The sequence below is a fragment of the Sinohyriopsis cumingii genome, chromosome 1 (genome assembly GCF_028554795.1).
Source record: "Sinohyriopsis cumingii isolate HCF-2022 chromosome 1, ASM2855479v2, whole genome shotgun sequence".
In the NCBI taxonomy this organism is placed as follows: domain Eukaryota; kingdom Metazoa; phylum Mollusca; class Bivalvia; order Unionida; family Unionidae; genus Sinohyriopsis; species Sinohyriopsis cumingii.
This window is the reverse complement of record NC_142961.1, coordinates 179999979-180022762: the sequence shown is the minus strand read 5'-3', so window position 1 is coordinate 180022762 and position 22784 is coordinate 179999979. Positions and strand designations below refer to the sequence as shown.

At 36.9% G+C, this 22784-nt stretch overlaps 1 protein-coding gene across 1 annotated transcript; it reads left to right on the top strand.

The window, feature by feature from the left end:
- The first annotated feature begins 983 nt into the window (after positions 1 to 983).
- Positions 984 to 21069, top strand: LOC149808485 (uncharacterized). The gene is made up of 2 exons (XM_089950737.1): positions 984 to 1204; positions 16388 to 21069. The coding sequence occupies exon 2, from the start codon at positions 16392 to 16394 to the stop codon at positions 18621 to 18623; it is 2232 nt and encodes a 743-aa protein (XP_089806863.1). The 5' UTR covers positions 984 to 1204; positions 16388 to 16391; the 3' UTR covers positions 18624 to 21069.
- Positions 21070 to 22784: the final 1715 nt, after the last annotated feature.

Genomic DNA, 22784 nt, shown 5'->3' with positions numbered 1-22784 from the left:
GGATATTATGCACACGTATCAATCATAATTCTTTTCTCATTCAAGTCATTCGTCATTAAACATTGTATTTGTATCACCATCAAAAGTGTTCTGCTGTAAATCCGAAATCCCACCCGGTTATCTTGTTACAAACATTATTAGTCTCTTTGTGCCCGCTAAATGGCTTCCGCATGTAAATCTTAAGTCGTAATGACACGTTTCCCAAGTGGCTCATATAACTAATGACAATTCAATCGTATGACGCTTAGCTGGTCTTTCTCACATCTTGACATGAAAGTGAAGATAAAATGACAGTCATGGCTAGTAAAAGAGATGTAATTAATGGTTTTCTCCGTTGAAGATCAATTAAGTGACTCGGGTCTTTAAAATATGGTTTTGTCTGTGTCCATCAGAAAAGCATACAAAGTTCGGTCACCTGCCTGATTAATAAAGCCCTGGTATTTATTTTAAAGAAACAACCAAACAAATAAAACCTCCTATTCTTAATCTTTGACCACATGGCTAAATGGTCAACGTTGTTGGTAAAGGTAACAAAATATTTTTTAAGGAGATAAATAACACATTACTTTTAAAGGATATTTGTGTCACCTATTTTAAAACTGACCGAAAGATGTCCCTGTAAACATAAATGTGTCCACTCCAAAGCACAGTCAACTAGACCTCATAGATGGCCGACCAGAATGGTAGACCGATTTTAGTGGAATATTCAAGAATAAGAGCATATTTCACTAAAACAATGTACATTTCGTTACACACACATGCATACAGAGTAAGCAGAAGTCATCTCGTACATATCAAACAAGTACAAAATATACCTTTATACATATATTACTCTAGGGGACTATAGCTTTGCTGATAAGAGATTAAATTGCCAAGTCACGATACACCAATATATTCTATGGCTATCACTTATCATGCGCATGTATATGCAGGTATAATTGTATGATGTATACCTGTTCAATATATATCAGTTATCATGCACATGCATGTGTGCGTATATTTCTTATTTTATGATTAGCGGTGAATATATAACATGTTGGCCAATGTAAGTATATATACAGCTGTTTGGAATGCTTCAATGAAAAAAGTACAGGATGAAGTGGAAAAAAGAGCATGAGGAAGAAATACTGTATTATCGATAGATAAATCAATGTAAGTTAATAAGCCACATCGTTGGGAGACATCGATTTCGCCAAAACATCAGGTAAACATGTATACACATGCAGTACATTTAAATATGAATATAACTTGTGCGAAAATTATATCAATCCTACTGGTTAAAATATATGCTTTTCTTTATTCTTATCTTAATATACAGCTTTATTAGCGAAATCAATACGAAAAGCCTGCCATTTCTCTCTTTAAGAATATATATATATATATATATATATATATATATATATATATATATATATATATATATCTTTCCATTGACGACCTTAATATAAATATAGATTATGAAATACGTACGCACGTACTGATTGATTAACATGATGCGCATCATTCATTAATTAGCGAACGTAAAATTATAAGCCCCAAATCTTTGAGACTGTACATTAGATTAGGTCGCTTCGTTACAATGATACAAATTTTCAGTTGTTTTCCTTCATACAAAATTTTGTGTTCACACCATTACTCAGAAAACTTCCGATGCAGAATTGTAAACAGTTCTGTTGGGATCAGTAATAGGTTTAAGTCGGATACAAAGTTGCAATAGTATTTTGTATGTACCAGTGGATAGAATAACAATGGCAGAAAGTTGAAACAACGTTTTGCAGGCAATAGCGCTCACCATATCTGTGTTAGATATTTGCATAACATTTCGTATTGCTCAGAATGACGTCATTGAGTACCCCTTTACTATTTCCTCCAGACAAAACAAGCATCCGGTCTCTCTCTTAAGTGTTTAAAGATACAATAATCGGTGTACCTATCTCTTGTCAAACAGGATAAATGGTGGTTATCTGCAACAGAGAGAGAGAGAGAGAGAGATACATACATACATACATACATATCCTCAGTCATTGAATAATATGGGCAGGGGAGTTCACCTCGTTATAGGGTTACTTCTGCAGCAGTACAAACTCCTACTATTCTCAAACACTATAGGACGTAATAATATCTTGGTCAGGATGTGTCGTGGCCTGCAATGTATGTTATCCTTTGGCCGTTTTTGTAAGCATTCTATTAAGCATCATGCCAACCGATTATGCAAGACTAGCTGAACGAAAACTCCAGTATTTGCCACCGGCTTTCGAATTTGGAACCTTGGTACCAGAATCCAGAATTACCAAACTGTAGAGTACACCAAGGAAGACTGATAATTCCATGCTTTTAGGTACGGTGGATAACATAACACTCAAAGAGTGAGATAAGATTTCATATCTTAATATTTTGCATGGCGGAAAATCGTTACTTTAATATAAGAGGCCATTTTCTCTCTTCGATATCCTTGCTACGTAGACGGTGCTAGGAGATTAACATTCCCTTGCATATGGCATTATGAGATAGGGTTATTAACATTCCCTTGCATATGGCATTATGAGATAGGGTTATTAACATTCCCTTGCATATATTCAGGGGAAGACTTATGGTCAGTATATTAGCTGGGTCATTTTCTTCGTTTTCTGCCGAAACGCCATAGGAGTAGTGTACCAATCTTGTTTTCAACAGATACAAAAGCTTACGGCCAGAAGAAGATCAAGCCCGGCATTCGCGGAACCTCTTAACTTGAGCACTAAAATTACATTTTTTGATAGATTTTAAAATAAAATAAAATGCGCCTATTTAACAGGCGGAGTAATCGAAACGTTTTCATATTTCTTTCAGTTAGTTTATTTATTGCAAGCTATAAAGATCTGAGTACGAGTACACTTGCTGAGTTTAGTGAATCGGCTGCAGGCTTGCGCATCATCGGTATTAAGCCATAGATATCAAATGATTTGTTCGCAATCGAATTAAAACCAGATCTCCACTGTCTAACGTGAAGAGTTCAGGGTCATGTTCTAGTGACCGATAATATTACCATATTCGCAGATTTAATCAACCAGTCAGATGAAGTCTTTTATCTTCGCGTTGGGGGATTATATAAGTGAAGAGCATCAAAATCTGCCGAACGATTTCACTTTCAAATTTCCTAAAGCTAGATTTCCACTGGGTAATTCAAAGGTCACCAGAACATGACTCCTATGCGGTCGCTGTCAGATCTTCACACAGGATGGATTGATTTGTACAAGACTGCAACATATGGCCAACTTAGGCAGGTGATCTATGCCTGATTTGGTATCCAATTATCGTTAACAAGTAAATTGTGTCAATCCATCTATATTTTTTAATACCGATCTCGTTTAAAGAGGATCTTTACACATCTTTACAGCGAAATTCATACACTTGTGTGACGGTGTTTCTGGGTTGGTATAACAGTCAGCTGAATATAGTTTCATCAATAACGGATACCGCTCGGACAAATATTAATACAGTTACCGTGATACCAGACAAATATTAATACCGTTACAGTGATACCAGACAAATATTAATACCGTTACAATCATACCAGACAAATATTAATACTGTTACAGTGATACCAGACACATATTAATACCGTTACAGTGATACCAGACAAATATTAATACCGTTACAGTCATACCAGACAAATATTAATACCGTTACAGTGATACCAGACACATATTAATACCGTTACAGTGATACCAGACAAATATTAATACTGTTACAGTGATACCAGACACATATTAATACTATTACAGTGATACTAGTGTAAACAACATCAACCAAATGTTCGGTTGCAGCGATAATTTGATACCGTCGCAACGGTATCGTTAGTCTTGACTCTTTTTGATACATCATACACAAATTCCTTTGACACACATGCTAGTTTTCTAACAGAGATCCCACAAAGTATATCGTAAGAGACAGTTTGTATCTTGAACCTTGTAGCTGGATCGATGTTAATGTTATTTTCAAAGAAGCACGGGTATAATGTACATGGTACTGGGTCCAATGGTTTTATTTTTCTTGATTTTGAAAAATAAATACTTCAGTCAAATCTGCTGGTCACACACACACACACACACACACACACACACACACACATATATATATATATATATATATATATATATATATATATATATATATATATATATATATATATATAAACATAAACCAGACAAAAATGAGAAGTGGGTGCCAGGCAGCCCTCTATCCACAGATAACTTTCTCCAGAGTAATTTCTTCATTCAAATTTTTTTTGTTTTTATAACTTAACAATAATAGACCTGCTTTATTGTAATGAGTAAAATTTGTGTTTTTTTGTGTAATGGGTTCTTATGTATTAATAATAATTTTACAAAAATATTTGTAAATGTTATGAATTATAAAAACAAAATCTATTTTCGTTTGTATTTAGACTGAAATTGAAGAGTTTCGTGTAAATGGTGCCTGATCTGTAATTAATTCAATGTTTCTAAAGAAAACAAATGAACAAATATCTTGTGCGCCTTACTTCACGTAGACGAAACGGTATCATTCATTTTGAGTAGTATCTGTTTTTGTTCAATGCAGGGCGTTGTCACAACTGTGTACTATTGTGCAATAGAAAACAAAGTACGTGTAAGTGTCTGTTAAAAATGTACCTCTTATCGATTTCGTTTATCGGGCGATACATGGAATAGTTGAATATATAGAACTTCTGGCATTTTGCCATGCACTGTGCACTACATATGTATATCTTCATTGTATATGTGCAAAGAAAGATCGGGAGTTGCTTGAAATATAATTACTGAGTAGGTACCCTAGTTAAATTTTACCCGGGAAAAAAATTATCTTTTTTGGCTTAGAAGGTGTGCACAAATTATTTTGGTAAAATATGCTGAGGATATCCTTTAAAATAAGGCACATTTCATACTCGAAGTGGAACAATATTACCGAGTAAACGAATTATGGAGTAAAATTTACGTAATTTGACAGGTATTAAATATGAATCGAAGACTTGAAACATAGGTTGCACAAAACCAAGGGGCAGTACCAACGAGGCACATACAGCGCCGGTGGAAAAACGTTCGCTATCCAAGTGACTTGACGTTTTCATGCGATGAAAGTATATACTAGTTTTAGGATGGGAATCTCAATTGCTTTCAAAGTATGCATGGCATGGATGTATACCTTTATCCCCTCGTTATACTAAGTAAGTGTACATGTCATTTGGGGGGGGGTGATGTTGGGTGGCATGAAATGTTGTAAGTTATCACTCACAGGCCATCCCCGGAGTAATAGGGAGATACCCTAGGACCATTGCTGACTATACCAGTAGGCTAGGCTTTGCCATGCCGAGATACAAGATAATAGATTAACATTTTCCATATTATGACCAAGAGAACAGCGTACCAGAGGGATGAATATGACTAAGTGCCAATGTTGAGTTAATGAATCAGCTCTATACAAGTGTGTTTTTCTAAAGATAAAAAACATCCTTCAAAAATGTATATTAAATTCTATAACATTATGTAGATAATGGGAGTGATTCGACCAACCACCCTTCCCTCTCCGTTTTGTGGGTTATGAAATTTACTTTGAAATGAAATCGTATTCTCAGCTTCCTATACATTAAGTATAGAAACTTTTATAAAACATATTTACAAAGCAGTTTAAAGGTTATTTTAAATAATGTTAAGTGTTATTTTAATATTTGCATATTGTTCTTCGACAGACCATGAAAGATATGGTCGAGTTTCACATATATGATTGTCTTTGTCAGTTGAGATATAAAAAAAAAAGTTTTACCTGATCACAGGTAAAATACCAAGTCATAAATCTTATCATATTTAGGAGCATTACGAGGTCATTTCTTTCACCTTATACTTCACTGCAAGCAGTTAACTCTGTTTATTTAACCCACCGCTGAGTCGTTGTTGTTGTTGTTGTGGGGTTTAACGCCATTTTTCAGCACACGATAGGCTATGCATGGCGGCCAGTATTAATGGTGGAGGAAGAACTCGGGAAAACCCCGGAAAGAACCACCGACCTACGAGAAGCTACTGGCAAGCTTTCTCACATACCCACATTGGCCGAATCATAGACTCGAACCAACGCAGACAGAAGTGAGATGGCAGTGATCCGTAACGGAGAGAGCTTTAGACCACTCGGCCACTCGGGGCCCCTACACCGCTGACTCAAAATTTGACATGCTAATATAACATGTCCAATAATACAAGTAACCTATTAAACAATATTAAATAATCCATCAAAACCAAAAGAGTTTTCATATTAAAGCTTGTCAGTCGCTTCATATTCGCCAACCGGTAAGTATTCAATATCTTCCTGGCGAGTTATGAAGCATTTTGAAGTTCACAACCATGGCTTTACCAAGATAATTTCACCCGATAGATCAACAGCATTTACAGGGGTCATTATGAACCTAATCTAAGACGAACACCAGTATGGGACCCTATTGAAATTAATGTTAGCTGCTGACATGCAAAATGATGACAATATTGTGACCGATAGAAATATAATAATGGCAGAAGGTATGGGACAATATGGAAATCTATGTTTCAAAAGTGTCGATGAGTTCATAGGGGAATTTAACATGGACGGGTCGGCATTGAGTCCTTTCGAAATTTAATAGTATGTCCGAGACAGTACTGTACCCTGTGGAAAATGCAAGTGGTTGGTGGTCAGTTTCCAGAACAAACTTTCGCCCATACAGATAGCGCTAGAATTTAGAGATTCCAAAGACATAAGCTAGGCATTCCCGTTCGGTAACATAATAATTACGCTCTGCTGGCGATAACTTTCTGCTACCATACACAGCATAAAAATAAGTTCCCGTCCTGTTCCTGCAGTAAAACTGCACCAAGATCCCTGTAAGACAAAGTCCTTTGTCAGGTCCGGTAGTCTCACTACGGCGTTTGATGTCAACCTATCCTTCAGCGTCTGAAATGTTCTTTCACAAGCGTATGTTCAAATAACCTTCGTAAGAGCCTTATTTCGTGTCAAGTCAATCAACGGACTAGAAATAGCGATGAAGTTTGCGACATAATTACGATAATAACCTGCAAGTCCTAAACAAGATTGCACCTCCGTCTTCGTAGTCGGACGTGCGGCGTTCCGAAGTTGATCGACTTAGTACTGTCTGGTGTTAATGTAGCTTTACTGAGTGTGTGTCCTAGATAAGACAGTCTCCAAAATCCGATGTGACATTTAGACGGTCGGGCAGTGAGCCCTGTCTGTCTTCGTCGTCCCAGTACTTTTCTGAGTAAGACCACGTGTTCTTTTCAAGTAGGTGTCGCCAATAACAAATCGTCCATGAAATTTGAAACTCCGGTCCCTCTTAAAGGTTCTAGCAATTTCCTCATCATTCGGCTGAAAATGCTGGGTGCTTTCTGGACTCCGAACGGTATGACTGCCCATTGGTATGTCCCATCTGGTGTTGCAAAGGCAAGTTTTGGACGGTCTTCCTTGCGAACTGGAATTTGCCAATAGCCCATGGACAAGTCTATTTTAGAGAAATATTTGGCGTTGGTTACTCCGGTAAATATGGACTCGGATCCGGTAACATTTCGACCTGGACTTCGGTGATCCTGTTTAATTCTCGATAGTCGACACAAAAGCAGTGATCACCATCCTTTTTCTGGACCAAAATAACCGGTGAACTATATGCAGATTCGGCTGGTCCAATGACCCCTAAGTCAAGCGTAGTTCTAATTTCATCCCATACAGTTTCTAACTTCACATGAGGTAGTGGATAGGGTTTCGATTTCACTGGCGTTTCATTCAACAGCTTCAAACTGAACTCTTCCAAATCCGACATGCCTGATTTTTCTGTCAAGACACGAGTAGTCGTGGAGTATCTTCTCCACCTCCTCACGTTGTTCTGACGTTAACGTTACGTCAAGGACGGCGTCGACGTAGGTTTTAACCTTCGTCACAGGACAACTAGAAAGTACTTTCGCCACTCCTCCGTTGTCGTCGGGTTCTTCAGTTACAACTGTAGCAACCACGAATTCAGTGGGTGTCTCCCTTTCACGATAGCGTTTAAGAAGGTTAACGTGGTACAACTTCTCTTTATCTCCTACCCGGACACGGTAGTTCTGTCCACCCTTCTTTTCCGTTACAACGAACGGACCCCTACAGGATACTTAGAGTTTGTTGTGCTCCAATGGTAACAACAACAACACCTTGTCACCCACGTCCCATCGCCTTCTTGTTGTTGTACTTGGCTTGACGTCCCCGTGCGTCACAGAGATTCTTCTGGGTCAAGTTACAAACTTCCTCCAGTTTGTTACGGAGATCAACAACATACTGATACGTTTTTCGTACCTCCTCGGATGCCTTTTCATCCGTCCACAACTGTTTCGATACAGCCATGGGTCCTTAAACTGTCCTCCCATAAACTAGTTCGAAAGGTGAAAATCCTAGACTAGCTTGGGGTACTTCGCGGTACGCGAAAAATATCGCGGGAAGGTATCGATCCCAGCCCTTGGGTCGACCTTCGCACAACTTCTTCAGAGCTTGCTTCAACGTCGCATTGAAACGCTCTACTAGACCATTACAATGCGGGTGATACGGAGTAGTAGTCAGGTGCCTAATGGAGAGTACCAGGTTCACTTCTTCCATCACCTGGCTAACAAACTGCGTCCCTTGGTCCGTTAGTATCCTTTCAGGTACACCAACTCTGGACCAAACTCCTAACAAAGCCTCAGCCACCGTAACTAAATCAATGTTCTGGAACGCAACGGCCTCTGGGTATCGGGTAGCATAATCGACAATCGTTAACACATAACGATTACCACTTTCCGACACAAGCTCCATCGCCACCCTCATGTTCATCAATCAGAGGGTTGGTTCCTGGAGGCACTGGGAGATGTGAGGTCTTAGGTACCACCCGCTGCCACCTGTCACGCGATAGGCAAAACCTCCTTACATCCCCATACACACCTGGCCAGTAGAATTCCCTCACTAACCTATCTCACGTCTTTGCTACGCCCATGTGACTACCAAGTAAACTCTCATGTGGCAACACATTCCTACATCCTAGAATTACGCCGTGCGACAATCCAGACAAGCAAGCCGCTTCAATTCGTCCTTTCACGTTCGGCGAAACAAGGTCGATGTAGACAACTGGGAGAGAATCTTTAGTCCTATTATCAAATTGGACTTCCACTGTCTCATCTGTATAATCTGCAGATTTGACAAATTTGCTATCCACCAAGGCTGGATAACTACATCCGGTGTCATACAACACGGTAGCCTTCTCTCCATTTACCGTAGCTGTTGATATATTCTACTGGTTTACACCTTCTACCAGTGCCTGATGTCACTGCATTTATGGTGGGACGATATTTCCTGTAGTCTTTGAGAATATGGCTAGGTTTGTTGCAGCCGTAGCATAGCACTTCAGCCTTATCTACCCCTTGGGTCTTTTATGTGCCACGGAACTGATCACGGCTGGGATTATCAGCCCCTGGCTTCCCACCATTTTGACCATTCAGCTTATGAGGTGTCAATCCGTTAGCTCTTCTAAGATCAGTGGCACTGGGTAAGTCCCTGCCACCCCAGGAGTTGGACGGGAGTGTACATTCTCATATCGCTCCGCCATCACACTGATATCTTCTAAGGTAGCGAAATCACGCTCCGCTAAGAATACGATCAGGTCTTTCCAATACGTACTGGAGACATGTTCTTTCAAGATCTCTTCCCGTATACTTTCTTAAGTGAGCGCGATGCCTGTCATTTTAATCCATTTATCGAAAAGCACATGTAAACGAGCATGAAATTGCGCGTGTGTTTGCGAAAACTTTCAGCCGACAGCTCGTAGTGACTTAAGAGCGCTTTCTTGAGAGCGTCGTAATCATTTGCTTCAGTCGGTGCCATATTATAATAGACATCCTTTGCAGCTCCTTGGGTATATGATGTAGTAAAGCTAACTTCTCAAACTGAGTTAAAAAATTATCGATGATGTCTTCTCAGTCGTTAAACATCATCATTGATATCTGGATGATGCGGCTATCCTCTGATCTTTTGCTTGTGGGTCCTGAATGTTCGTTCAGTTCTTCACTACTCCTAGATTCCGCTTTAATCCCTAGTCTCTCCATGGCTGATATATGTTCTCTCTCCCTGGCTCTTTCTTCTGCCTGCAATCTGGCTAACTCGATTTCTATTTCTCTTTCTTTTTCCTAAGCTTTCTGTTCTTTCCGCTCGACAAATTTCGCTAATTGGATCCCTTCATAATCTAATTCATCTCTACCAAGAGATTTAAACTTTTCGACCAACAGCCTATCAGTTGTCATTTTAGTATCACCAACCAATTTACTTATCTTAAGTATCTATTAATTCTTACTGCCTTGCAAGAACACATTCCTTAAGAATACTTATCCGTATTCTAATCCAGATAAAGTTTTAACTTTACGGACTTACTTCAATTACACTAATGCAACCTAACAGCGTTTGGCAGTATAAAATTCTGAATTTCACTCTAAATTCAATTTGCTCGCACCAACAACGTGCAATTAATCCCTCGGAACTTCCTGAATTATCTCTTCCTGCAATAGTAACTAAAGGCAGTATTTTTTTCTGAATTACTTTTAGTTCAGACAACGACCACTCTGTCATAGCAATTTGGATACGGAATCTTAATTTCATACAATATCATAACGTACATTAAAGAAATATCAAACAATGGCATGCACTAACTACAAAATGCACAGATATTGACTCGTTTCACTCTCATAATTTCTTGCTTAACCAATGACCAAATTTAAAACTGCTATGGTATTCCAATTTCTATCCAATATCCTACTCAGCCTCTGTCACTCACACAGTTCAAAATGATCCACTTTTTAACGTTGTCTACTTAGTAAGAGGGGTGGTTAATTCGGTTTGGCTGGCGTTATACAGAGAATGACTTCCCTCGATATTATAGTCCGGCGGGAGTGAAAGAAGATTGGAATTTCAACAGAGAACTTAGCAAGAATACTGGGAAGAAATATACAATACGAGCCCCCTTTTTTACAAGAAAATAACAAATATAATCAGAACAAATTAATAACGACAATTCCAATTCAAGTTAGATTATACAAATAGAATTTAACAGGTCTGTCCAATTTGGATTTATTACATCATCATAACGAGAGGTGAAAAGAGCGCAATGTCCACGATCCATTGCATCGCCTTCATGCATTTTGACCGCATATCAACGTCTCCTAGTTCATCCTTCCTAAATTCTATATCCCGCCCCTTCATGGATTTCCTGGTCCTTTTATTCTGACCTCGTCCTTCTTTCTTTCTTTTCTCTGTATTCCTGTCTTCGGACTGTCTCGTCTTGCTCTCGGAAGGCTGTACCTTAAAGGATAAATTTACCCCATAATTCTGTATACCCACTATTTAGAGATTCATACATTTCACTTAATTTTATTCAGAGCATGTTCTGTCCACACACCGTGTAAATTCTGACTTAGTACGGTAGGACATTGACCTCGCTTTCCAGCGGTAGGTCTTAAATTACCACGTAAACTTCTACCAATGATTACCGTATTATTTTACATATGCTACTACATGTTCAATTAGTACTGCATGAAATTCAAGAGAAATGTAACTCATGGCATTCCGTAACTGCAAGATTATCCAAGCATTACAAAATTAGATATAATTAGGTGATTATCGTTAACTCACGATGATCTGCATCGTCCTAACAACAAAAGGAAGTTATTTCATATAACCATATGAAATCCTACACATGTGAACATTTGCAATCAATTCTACCACTGAACTAATAACTGTATAATTAAAAAGCTAAATTGAATAACAATTATATTATCAACACTTTCCATGAAATTGAATAAAATAAACTGCATATCATCTCTAGCATCAACACATTCCCATGAATTGAATAAACGATACATACTACGGAAACCTAGTCATAGCAAACACATTTGCATAAAACAAACAATCAAATAATAGAATATTACGTGAAACTAAAATTGGGTACCTTGTCGCTGTTTCTTTCAGGACTTGTGCGTCCTAGCACTAAACATGCCTTTCTTTTTACAAGACGACCACCTGGTCCCTTCCTTATTTCACAGGGAAGGCACTAATCACTTTTATGCTTTCCACTGCATGGAAACTAAGTTTCCTCTTCTAGAAAATTTTGAGACTAAAGAATTTCGACTAGGGTCGTCACTTTAAAGTCAGATTGTTCTAAAGTGTACGCCCTAATTTATTCTACCCAATCGTCGGCGATGGTCTCTAATCTTTCTCAAAGAAATAATTCCTTTCTTCAGGTTTAGACAGCTTAGAATCTGTGTATGACAGTGCGTGACAATTTCCCTTTGAAAATATGATAAGTGGACATAGGTTCCTACCAAGCAGTTAGGGTTGGTAGCTCAAATGTTTACTTCTAAGGACCGTGTTAAGATACCCCGGTCAATTTCACTGGGTCTTAATGCTGTCCCTTTGACGTTTACACTGGCATGGGGGAGATGAACGAAGAAAGGTTGAAGTGACCCTTCACAAAGACTTTTCTGGCTTAACTGCAATAGGACTTTAATTGCTCAATGCATTCAACTTTAAAATTTTCTGTAGATCAAAATTCGACACATCACACACACACACACACACACACACACATACATACATACATACATACATACATACATACATACTTAGATAAATAGATACATACATACATGCATACATACTTTAACAAATATGAATGATCTATCAACCTCTGATGGGTTGTTTATAATCCAGAATCTCGTGATCAATTATGTTAATGTGGTTTTACTTGAAATGTGAGTAAAGATGATTTTAATGTCAATATCGGTAAGAAGCCTTCGCCTTGTTTCTTAAGTGATTTTTGTTGCTATACCCCTCCCCTTGTTCGCCTCTACCCTGGCCGGTTCGAAATTGCGCACCACAGTCCTCTCGCCTGCGTCTTGGCCCAACTTTAGGTAATGAACTTAACGTGGATAAAGCATTCTGTACCAGTGGAGTGGTTGGCAAAGATGGCGGAGGTGTGGGTATTTCTCATCCGACTGTTTAGGATAAGGTGCCGGCCTAGTATTTTGTGCCCTGGCATGATATTGAGGTCCCCAAGCCCAAATGCCCTCGTCGACCTACTCTTACCTGGCTTTGGGAAAGCTGCAGTACTATTCCCGGGATATCGCTCTGGTCTTATTGGCATTGGCTATTTCCAGTCAATTGTTACAACATACGCTTATAATTTTGTAAATAGAATTAATTACCCTTATTATGTCACCCACTTTATCACTCCTCGGACATAATATTTATATTCTCCATTTTTTTATTCATGTAGATTCTCGTTTGCACAGTTTTACTCACGCAGTGCGCAAAACAAGCGTACTTTGCCATGACTCCTTCCACGTACCCTATACAAGTGTACTTGCCAACTCTTCCTCTTGTGAGAATCCTATCTGCGTGATCTTTTTCCACTTCTTTCAGTGCTTCCTAGCAGCAGCCAAGATCATGTGCTAGTACCTGCAGTCTTTCTGGTATATCTACTTAACATAAAAAAAAATTTGGTAATGAAATCAGCACTTTATTGGTTCCAAATCGGGTACCGAACGCCAATAAAGAGCGTGTAGTTATGCACTTTTTTGGACGAAACTCGAGGAATGTTCGCCAGACCACCCACCCACCCGTCGGGCTTCAATATCCCTGGATTAGTATTCACTTTCAGCCAATACAATAGACCAACATGATTCTGCTTACTAATAAACGCTTATAGCATCTGTTTTCAAAAAAATGTTCTGATTTTTTTATTTCTCTCTTATAGCTACCTTGTCAAACACACACGCAAGCAACGTTTACATTCGGCCTTCGGGACAAAAGAAATAAATTGGTCATATTTTCTTGACACAATAATGTTGCCGCTTTACAAGCTTTTATAGACACAAAACCAATAAATATGTTGACAGATAAATCGTTTTGTAATGATTTTCCTGTCAATATTCTGGAAACATACATTGTACGTGCACAGTTCCTGTGAAGAAACGAATATTTAGATAAGTTTGCTTTTACATAATACATGAATGTAATCCGTATTTTCCTGTTATTTTGCCAATCTCGAGCAATCCCTAGATGCGCTTAGTCTCAGAAATGACGATCGGCGCCTCCTCGTTAAAGGAGCTGGTAGAGTCCTGGACTTGCAATACAAGGGTAGCCAGTTCCATACCCTAGCAGGCCATCGCAGGTCGGTTGCCTGTTTATGTCCTAGCGAAAGACATTTAGCTCTCGTTTCTTTGGCATAATATACTTAAACAATACTGTGTTAGAAATGCCGTTAACTCCTCTCAAAAAATAAAAACAACACAAAGCAAAACAAACATAACCGTGGTTTGCCTGCGAGATCTGAAAGTCATGGGTTTTTTGTTGACCCCTGACGTCCATGAAATAAATGAAAAGAACATAAACCTTGCGACATACATGTGTTTTGTTATCTATACAGGTTTTACTAAATTCAACATTTCTATATCCATTTGACGTTTATAACAGTAAACCGAAAACTGGTTGCTACATTTAGGATCTTGCTTAGACAGATAATGGTCTAATATGTTCTTACCTCTTATGACCCAGATCAACTGGTACATTATAAGACATCGGAACAAAATCCATGTTGTTCTCCTCTCGATTTCTGGCACAAGTCAACTTGCACATCATACTCTGGCAGGATTCGGTGAACGATATTCTTCACCACTTATGACCCAGATTGGCTAGTACAGTTTACGATGTCAGGACAGGGTCTACACTGTTATTTCTACTTATGACCCATGTTAGCTACTACAAACTACAACAGCAGGACGTTGTTATTTCAACTTTGAGACAGATAAACTTAAGCATTATATGACAGTTTTCTGAGCTATACTGTTCATTATTCTTATTGCCTAGATCAGGTTGTACATTAAAAATGGCAGGACTGGTTATGCACTTTCTTTCTTTCCATATCCAAATCAGTTGCTACAACTTAAGACGATATTTCAGGGTTCACACTGTTTTTTCTACCTATTACTCAGATTAGCCGGTACATTTTACGGCAATAGGTCAGGACGTTCTTTCTGCCCATGATGCAGATTAGCTGGCACATTATATGGAGTTGGACTGAGTCTACCACGTATGCACTATGGTACAGTATGATACAAAAGAGTACATTGTCGTAGTGAAAAACGGTCGACACGATGCTTCATATCAATGGACATATAGCAATCCCAGTAATGCGTTGAAGGCCTACGTGTACTATTCATATGCACTTTGATGAGACTTGTCCTCGAAACGTGCTTATGTTTGAAACTCGAATATTGAACCTAAAGAAGTAGTTTTTCTTTGACGAAACCTTGACCAGGATAATGTCAGAGAAGGAGGGAAGATATGCACATGCCCCAGTACAAATTCACCAGGAAATCTTAGAAGCAGCTACTAATAGGAAGTATTTCCTGTTTTAAATGGAAAATGCAGCGCTTACATTAAAACAGATATACTTTTTAAATATGCAATATCCAGTAAAATCAAAATCGGTAAAGAAAATAGCCTTTTATAAACCAAAACGTTTCTACGCCATATGTTTTATTTTTCACTGGACATTGACTAAATACAGCATTTAATATTTAAAGAAAAGTATTGCTACATTTTACTGTTTACTCATCGTCTTGACTTAGGTAAATGATAATCAAATGAGATATAAAGGTCCTGGTATCGTAACATTTAGATCTCTCTTTCTTACGTGCACAGTATGTTATAATATCAGACAGGTTGACAATAATATCTGTTTCACAACGTTTGCATAAAGCTGTAATAAACCTCCGATTTAAAAATAAATCCAGATTTGTTATTACAATTCTATGTGCTATTAAATCATGGTGATGCAGAAAAATTGCAGCTGGTATATGAATTTGTAGAAATTGAGGTCCACAGTTCCGGATTCATTTTTGTATAGAAAGTATAGTATGTAAGTAATTCGTTTTCGTCAATCACAAATGTAAAGTATTGAGGATGGAACACATTAATTAATATTGACATTAGATAGTTTATAACATGTCTGACATAGAACATTGTTTATAACATGTCTGACATAGAACATAATTTATAACATGTCTGACATAGAACATAGCTTATAACATGTCTCTCATAGAACATAGTTTATAACATGTCTGACATAGAACATAGCTTATAACATGTCTCACATAGAACATAGTTTATAACATGTCTCACATAGAACATAGTTTATAACATGTCTCACATAGAACATAGTTTATAACATGTCTCACATAAAACAACAGGTCATTACTTTTATATAGTTGAAAAAGTAAGATGAAACTACTACATCCTGTTGAAATTAATTGTATTCTCTCTATTACAGAACAATGCTTCGTGCTGTGAGACTTAAAAATTTCGTCAAGTTTAAGGAGGATCAATTGTTAAATTTTGAACATGATGGAGTTTACCTTTTCATGGGTGAAAATAGTTCTGGAAAGTCAGGGTTTTTAGAAGCAGTTAGAAGATGTTTGGGCATCAGTTTAAATTGTACATTTTCGACGAATGTTGTTTTGCCAAACAAGAACGCATATGTTGTGTGCGAATTTTCATTGACAGAGGGTGGTACGATTTTTACATCATTTGTATATGTTGAAGATGGTGGATATGCGCAGGTTGTGGTAAAAACTGGCACAGGAGACAGCAAAGATGAAGTGTGTATGGACCTTATTACCAAAGGAGATAATTTAAAGTCAGCAAAAAATGTCCAATGCTTTATTAATGAAGACGAGAAAGATCCTCTAATTACGAATCTAAAAGAGACCATGCTCAGCACAGATAAGAAGTCCATAGACACAGTTCTGAGATATGTTGCTATTATTATTAAAAGACAGAATCAAAATTTGCCAGAAACTTCTGTGGCATGTTCGGAAGAAGAAAAGGATTCCAGTAGTGCAACTCAAAATATCCTAACAGCCTTAAGTGAACAGATTGTTTTTACCTTCGGCTTGCGATCAATAGGAGAGGTGCAATGGTCGAAAAGCCCAAACATAAGAGACGGCGTGAAAAATTACGCTTCAGCTGCTACCAGATGCCAAATAATAAAATGGTTCGATGATAATAAGGGAATGTATGATCAATTGAAAACTAATAAAATCTTCGGTACTCTGACTTGTGGAGAAACCTTTGACTTTCAATTTAAAGAAGTAAACGGAAAACGTGTACTGACTGTGAAAAATGGCGGAGGTCATGAATTCAGTATTTTGCAAGTTCCAGAAGGAATCTTGGAAGCATATCACATTTCACTCCTTCTTTCATGCAACAAATTCCAAACCCTTCTTCTAGAAGAACCAGATAGGGGAATGCATCCCCAAATGATACAGAGACTGAAAAGTATAGTCCTACCAGCAGAAAAGGATAAGATTATAATCATTACGTCTCACAATTCTGCCTTACTTTCACCAAAATTGATTCCCCACACGTTCAAATTTTGCAAGTGTTTTGAAAGAGGGACAAGTACAATTGAAGAACACTGCATATTAAAGATTGGAGAGGCAATACGCAAACAGGGCGAAAAAATGCCTCGTCTTATTGCCGATGAGAGGTATGCAAATGTGCTTTTCGCAAAAAGAGTTCTTCTTGTTGAAGGGGACTCGGATCATATTTTCACAACAGCACTTTTTTCACATATGTTAAATCCCGAAAAGGAGGACTCCACGAAACGCATTTTTGATCTTGTATCAGATTTAAACAAGGATCTGCATAATACCGCTTTCTCTTCAGGAGATCTTTGTAAGCTGAAGGATCTGATTACTTTATTGTACATAATGAAACTAGGCGGCGAGGGTGAAAAGGACAGATGGCACGCATTTTGTGAAAATACCATGACACTTCATTTATTTCTCTTGGATGCCGATGCAGTTTTAGAAGATTCAACTAATTTGACTGAAACAGAACTGAAAAAATGTATTGATAAAATAGTTACAGAGCTTAAGAACGATGATGAATTGAAAGACTATAACGTTGACGAAATTGCTAAATGTCTGAAAATGAGAATGTATAAGGAAGGAGGGGAAGCAGAACGTTTGAACATATTACCTGATGTAGCTAAATGGAGGGCATTGGACGATAGTTTTGAAAAACTATACATAAAATATATCAAAGAGATGAATGAACAGTTGCCTTTAAAATCACGCAAATTAAACATATTGCCTAAAGAAGACAGCGAGTTGTTTAGAAAGAAAGTAGATAAGGTCAAAACATTTGGGGACTGGGATGAAGCAAGAATGCTGCTTCGAGAGCACGGCATATTTGTTTGGAAATACGGCAGTATAGAAGATGCATTTTTGGATTTAGTTCTAACTTCTGATGCCAGAAACAATGTCTTAAGTAGATCTGAAATGTTTGCGCGATTCAACGTAGATCTTAAAATAGGCCAATTCCGAAAGAAGCCTAAAAAGAAGAACCAGAAAAGGAAACTTTATATCAATGAGAAAATCAATGACGAGAATATAAATAACAGTATTCGCATGGTGATTGAATTCTGCAACAAAGATTCAGACGTAGTTCATTTCATACATTTCTTGACTGAATATGCAAAATCACATTATTCATCTTTTTGAAGAAAAGTAAAATAAACTGAGAAAATTTTCCGATGGTGTCTCAGAAATGATGGGACCAAGCTTAACACACCGGACACGATTATATGCATTATAAAGGCATCATCTGTCAACAAATGAAAGACACAACGAATGGTATACACACCGTTTCTGAGACGAACCATCATCTTCCTATCAACTTTATGCAGTTTGGACACGATGTTAGATCGTTTATATTTATATTTTACCTGTAGTAATGGCTATCATATACCTATACTTTTCTTCGATCCGCATCGATCCGCAATGCTCTGTGACCTCAGTTATGGATATTTAATTTGCATTGTTTGTTACATTTTATTTTGTATTTCAGTACATGCTATTGTAATGTAACATTCTATGTTGGACTTGACCTTGTCCAGAATTCAGTTCATTTTCTACCTGGGCTGAATTATTGATTTAGTGTTGTTTTTTTTAAAGTCAATAATGTCCATCTCAATCTATGCCTTGAACTTTGGAAATTCCTTTTGAGTTGCCCGATCTGCCTGTTATTTACTAAACATTTAAATTATAAGTTTAGTAACAGACTTCTAATTACAAGTAAGATTTTATTTTGTAACCATTATGAACCTTGCAGTAGGTTATTTTACACTAGGTAATTTTGGTTAACAAATGATAATTGTGACATGAGGTTAGCCATAAGACTATATAATCATGTTACGTTAAAAATTATTCTTTCGTGCTTTCAGATCTAGAGGAATCAATTTGTATTATTGTTGTGTCCAGAAGTTCATTTGGGCTGGACTATATTTCTTCAAATTATTTCAGTTATTTTTTACTCTGGAAATACAGAGTGCTCATGAAAATAATATTCTTGGACAGAGCCGTTCACTGAGATTTATAATGAATTCAAACCTGGACTTATATTATAGTGTTTAGCAAAAGACTGTTGGTACAAAAACAGATACAGGCCGTCACAGGCGTTGGACTTAATTATGATTTCCACTAAATTTTATTCAGAACTTTTATTATTAGGTCTTGTTATCTGATCCTAGAATTAGTTTGGTTTTCATTACATATTTTAAGAGCATGGACTCGGTAAAGATACTTAGGGGATCGTCCTGGATCCAAATGTTTCGAAACGTTGTTTTTGAAATTTAAATTCGCCTTGTTTCGGAAATGTTTAAAGTCCCAGCTATTATTTCACATTTTAGAAATCAATAGTGAAAGCAACAAGCTTTTACAATGTGATCTAAAATGGAGAACTTTATTTCAAATCCTACCCAGGAACAGCTAGACTCCTTGAAAGAGGACACTTGTACTAGAAAAAGAAACGATTTAATTCCCTTAGCCGAAACGTTTTTCCACTATTCAACTATATCTGTTTTATAGTTGTAACGACATTTGTAAGCATTTAACAAATCAGTATTTTTTTGGAATTACATATTTATTACAGACTATACAAAGTTGTTTTAGATCTATGTTTTTGCTGGTTGCATTTAAATTGTGCTCATCAGATATTGATGTACATTCAGATGTTAGTCTTCATATTTAAAACTAAACACAAAATTTATATATTGATGGTAATATAACCGGTACATCTTGGTCTGTTATACGTCAGTATGATATTACACAACAAGGTGTTGCCATTCAAATGGCTCATTTTAGTTGGTTTTACCAGAATTTTATGTTACGCTGTGCTCTGCGTCTGTACACTAAACGATCACAGTCAAAACTCTTAAAATAATATAAAAGATGTTTAACGATTTGTATTAGACAAATTAGGTTTTCGTGTAGTTAAATTATAGCTTGATGGATGGGAGTTTCCGTCACTTTCTCCAGCCATTACTATACTTTGTGTCGAGAGCTTTGCCCTAGACAAATCTAAAATATGTAATAAGCCATTGTGCATTTAATGAATGGAAACCGTAAATTGCAGTTGTTGTGAAATTCTTTAAAACAGAGAAAAAAACACGCCACTGGATTATATATATATATACACTGGTTTCTCTGAGATATTTTCTTACAATAGTGTTAAAATCTCAAAGATATGTTGTTCTCTTAATTATGCATGGCAAACTTGGCATAAAAGATGGTCATATATATATATATATATATATATATATTATTGTTGGTGTTGTTGCTGTTGCTATTGTATATGTTATTGTTGTTGTAGCTGTAATTCCATATTTACCCAGTGATAGATCTATTTCGGTCTCAGTTGAAGATCTTAGTTTTCCATTGAATCATTTTCTTTAATGATACAGTCAGAGAGACAGCGATATGGGGGGGGGGTATGTTGTGACGCTAAAATAATGGTTGTAATGTCTTTTTTTTTCTGAAAAAAAATTGATAAGAAAACAAATCACATAATCATGTCATACCATTTTGTAATCGATAATGTATCGTTCGGTATTGTAACACATCCGATAGTTGATTATGTACAAGACGTTTTTACCGATATGTTCAATTTGTACAAAACGTATAGTTCTGATGTGATTGGTAATGTAACCCAATCATAAATTTTCTTAAATTGATAATGTCTTCACCCCGTACATATACCCTTCATTAATAAGCTAAAACTGCTAGTCTTATTTTACTTATATCTCTTATGTACATGTCATTATGTGTTTATCCTCATAAAGTTCTACTTCTGGCATGAACAATCAAACCAGGAACTAGTTGAAAATGATAGTTCAAAGGCATGGTAAGTTATACTAACTCATCAAAAAACATTTGCCAAAAACTAGTTGACTGATAATTAGGTATTCCCGTATTGTACTGATCTTAAGGACCCAGTTATAATAATAATAATAATAATAATAATAGCAGTAGTTGTAGTAGTAGCAGCAGCAGCAATGTTATCGATAATTTCTACTTTGTAAACATGGCTTTTTTTATAAAAATATTTTAGGTTTCTTTGTCATGCAAACATTTAACATTGTGTTTTAACTAAATTATGAAAGCAGTCTTTGTTGTGTTGTTTTCTTGCGTTCTCCGTAGAGTGGAATTTTGCAGTACATGCATGATATTATCAGCCAGATAAAAAGATAAAAGATTAATATTTGTAGGTGACTGAATTTGTATGGGAAAATATGAACGAGTTTTTCGGATGGAAATACTGCACGACCATGGGAGTGCAGTATATCCATCCGACAAAACGAGTTCATATTTTCCAATACAAATGCAGTAACCTTTTTATTATATGCTCATTTTCTTATCTTATTCTACTTAAAGCTTAATTATGTAGATGAAATTACACTACACGAAACAAAGTAACTGAATGTATGCCGTATTCCAAAACTCAATACACAAGTGCAGATTCATCATTACACAACATTAGTAATCCGCACTTAACTCCGCCCAGATAAATTTGAACTTAGTCGCTCCCTAGACATAACTTTCGAAAGAAAATGGCGTTTTGGTCTACTTAAAATTGAATTTTGGAGTCATATTGTGAGTGAATGCGCATTGCAAGAGCTTTTCCATTTGATCTGGAATGAACAGATTTTGGTATTATTGTCGTTTCTACAAAATTTCGTAATTATTGACTGGATATATGTGCCAATTCTACATAAAGTACATCGGATTTCAGTGGTGTTCGAGCTGCATGTTGACATCTGCAAGTGTTTTTCTGTTCTGCCATTGAATGTTTGAAATCATGTGGGAAAATATGAAAAGTTTCAATTGCAATTATCAAAAAGACGCTATGGAATATAATGTTTATTTAATTTTGAGTGCAGTACTGAGGATGTAATTGCACTTGGAATATAGTCGAAATTACAGTTCAATTTCGAAATGTGTAATGAAGCTTGAGAACCCATGACATGGCTGATGTAATTCGGATTTGCAGAACTAAGAAAGTACCTTTTGAGAAAATTTCAGAATATAAAACTGTAAGTATATTGTTTGCCATTCTTATTACCAGCTAAAGGAGACAGTTTATGCCTGTAACTCGCATGTTATTTGTAGGAACCCACCAATTGTATGAAATCTGGCGTCTATCCCCAAAATCCGAAACATTGTATCAAAAAAGTTAACGCGGAATGTAGCAAAGCAGATGGTAAGTGGCAGTCCACGAAACATCTTAGTCTTTTTTACTTCTTCTTCTTCTATCATCTCTTTCACCAGATCCATAGCTAATTTCAGGTTTGTCACTTGCCTTCGGATAAAATCCCGGGTAACTTC

Bases quoted from the DNA above. Each gene is read 5' to 3' on its own strand.
- LOC149808485 (XM_089950737.1), top strand. From the start codon at position 16,392: ATGCTTCGTGCTGTGAGACTTAAAAATTTCGTCAAGTTTAAGGAGGAT.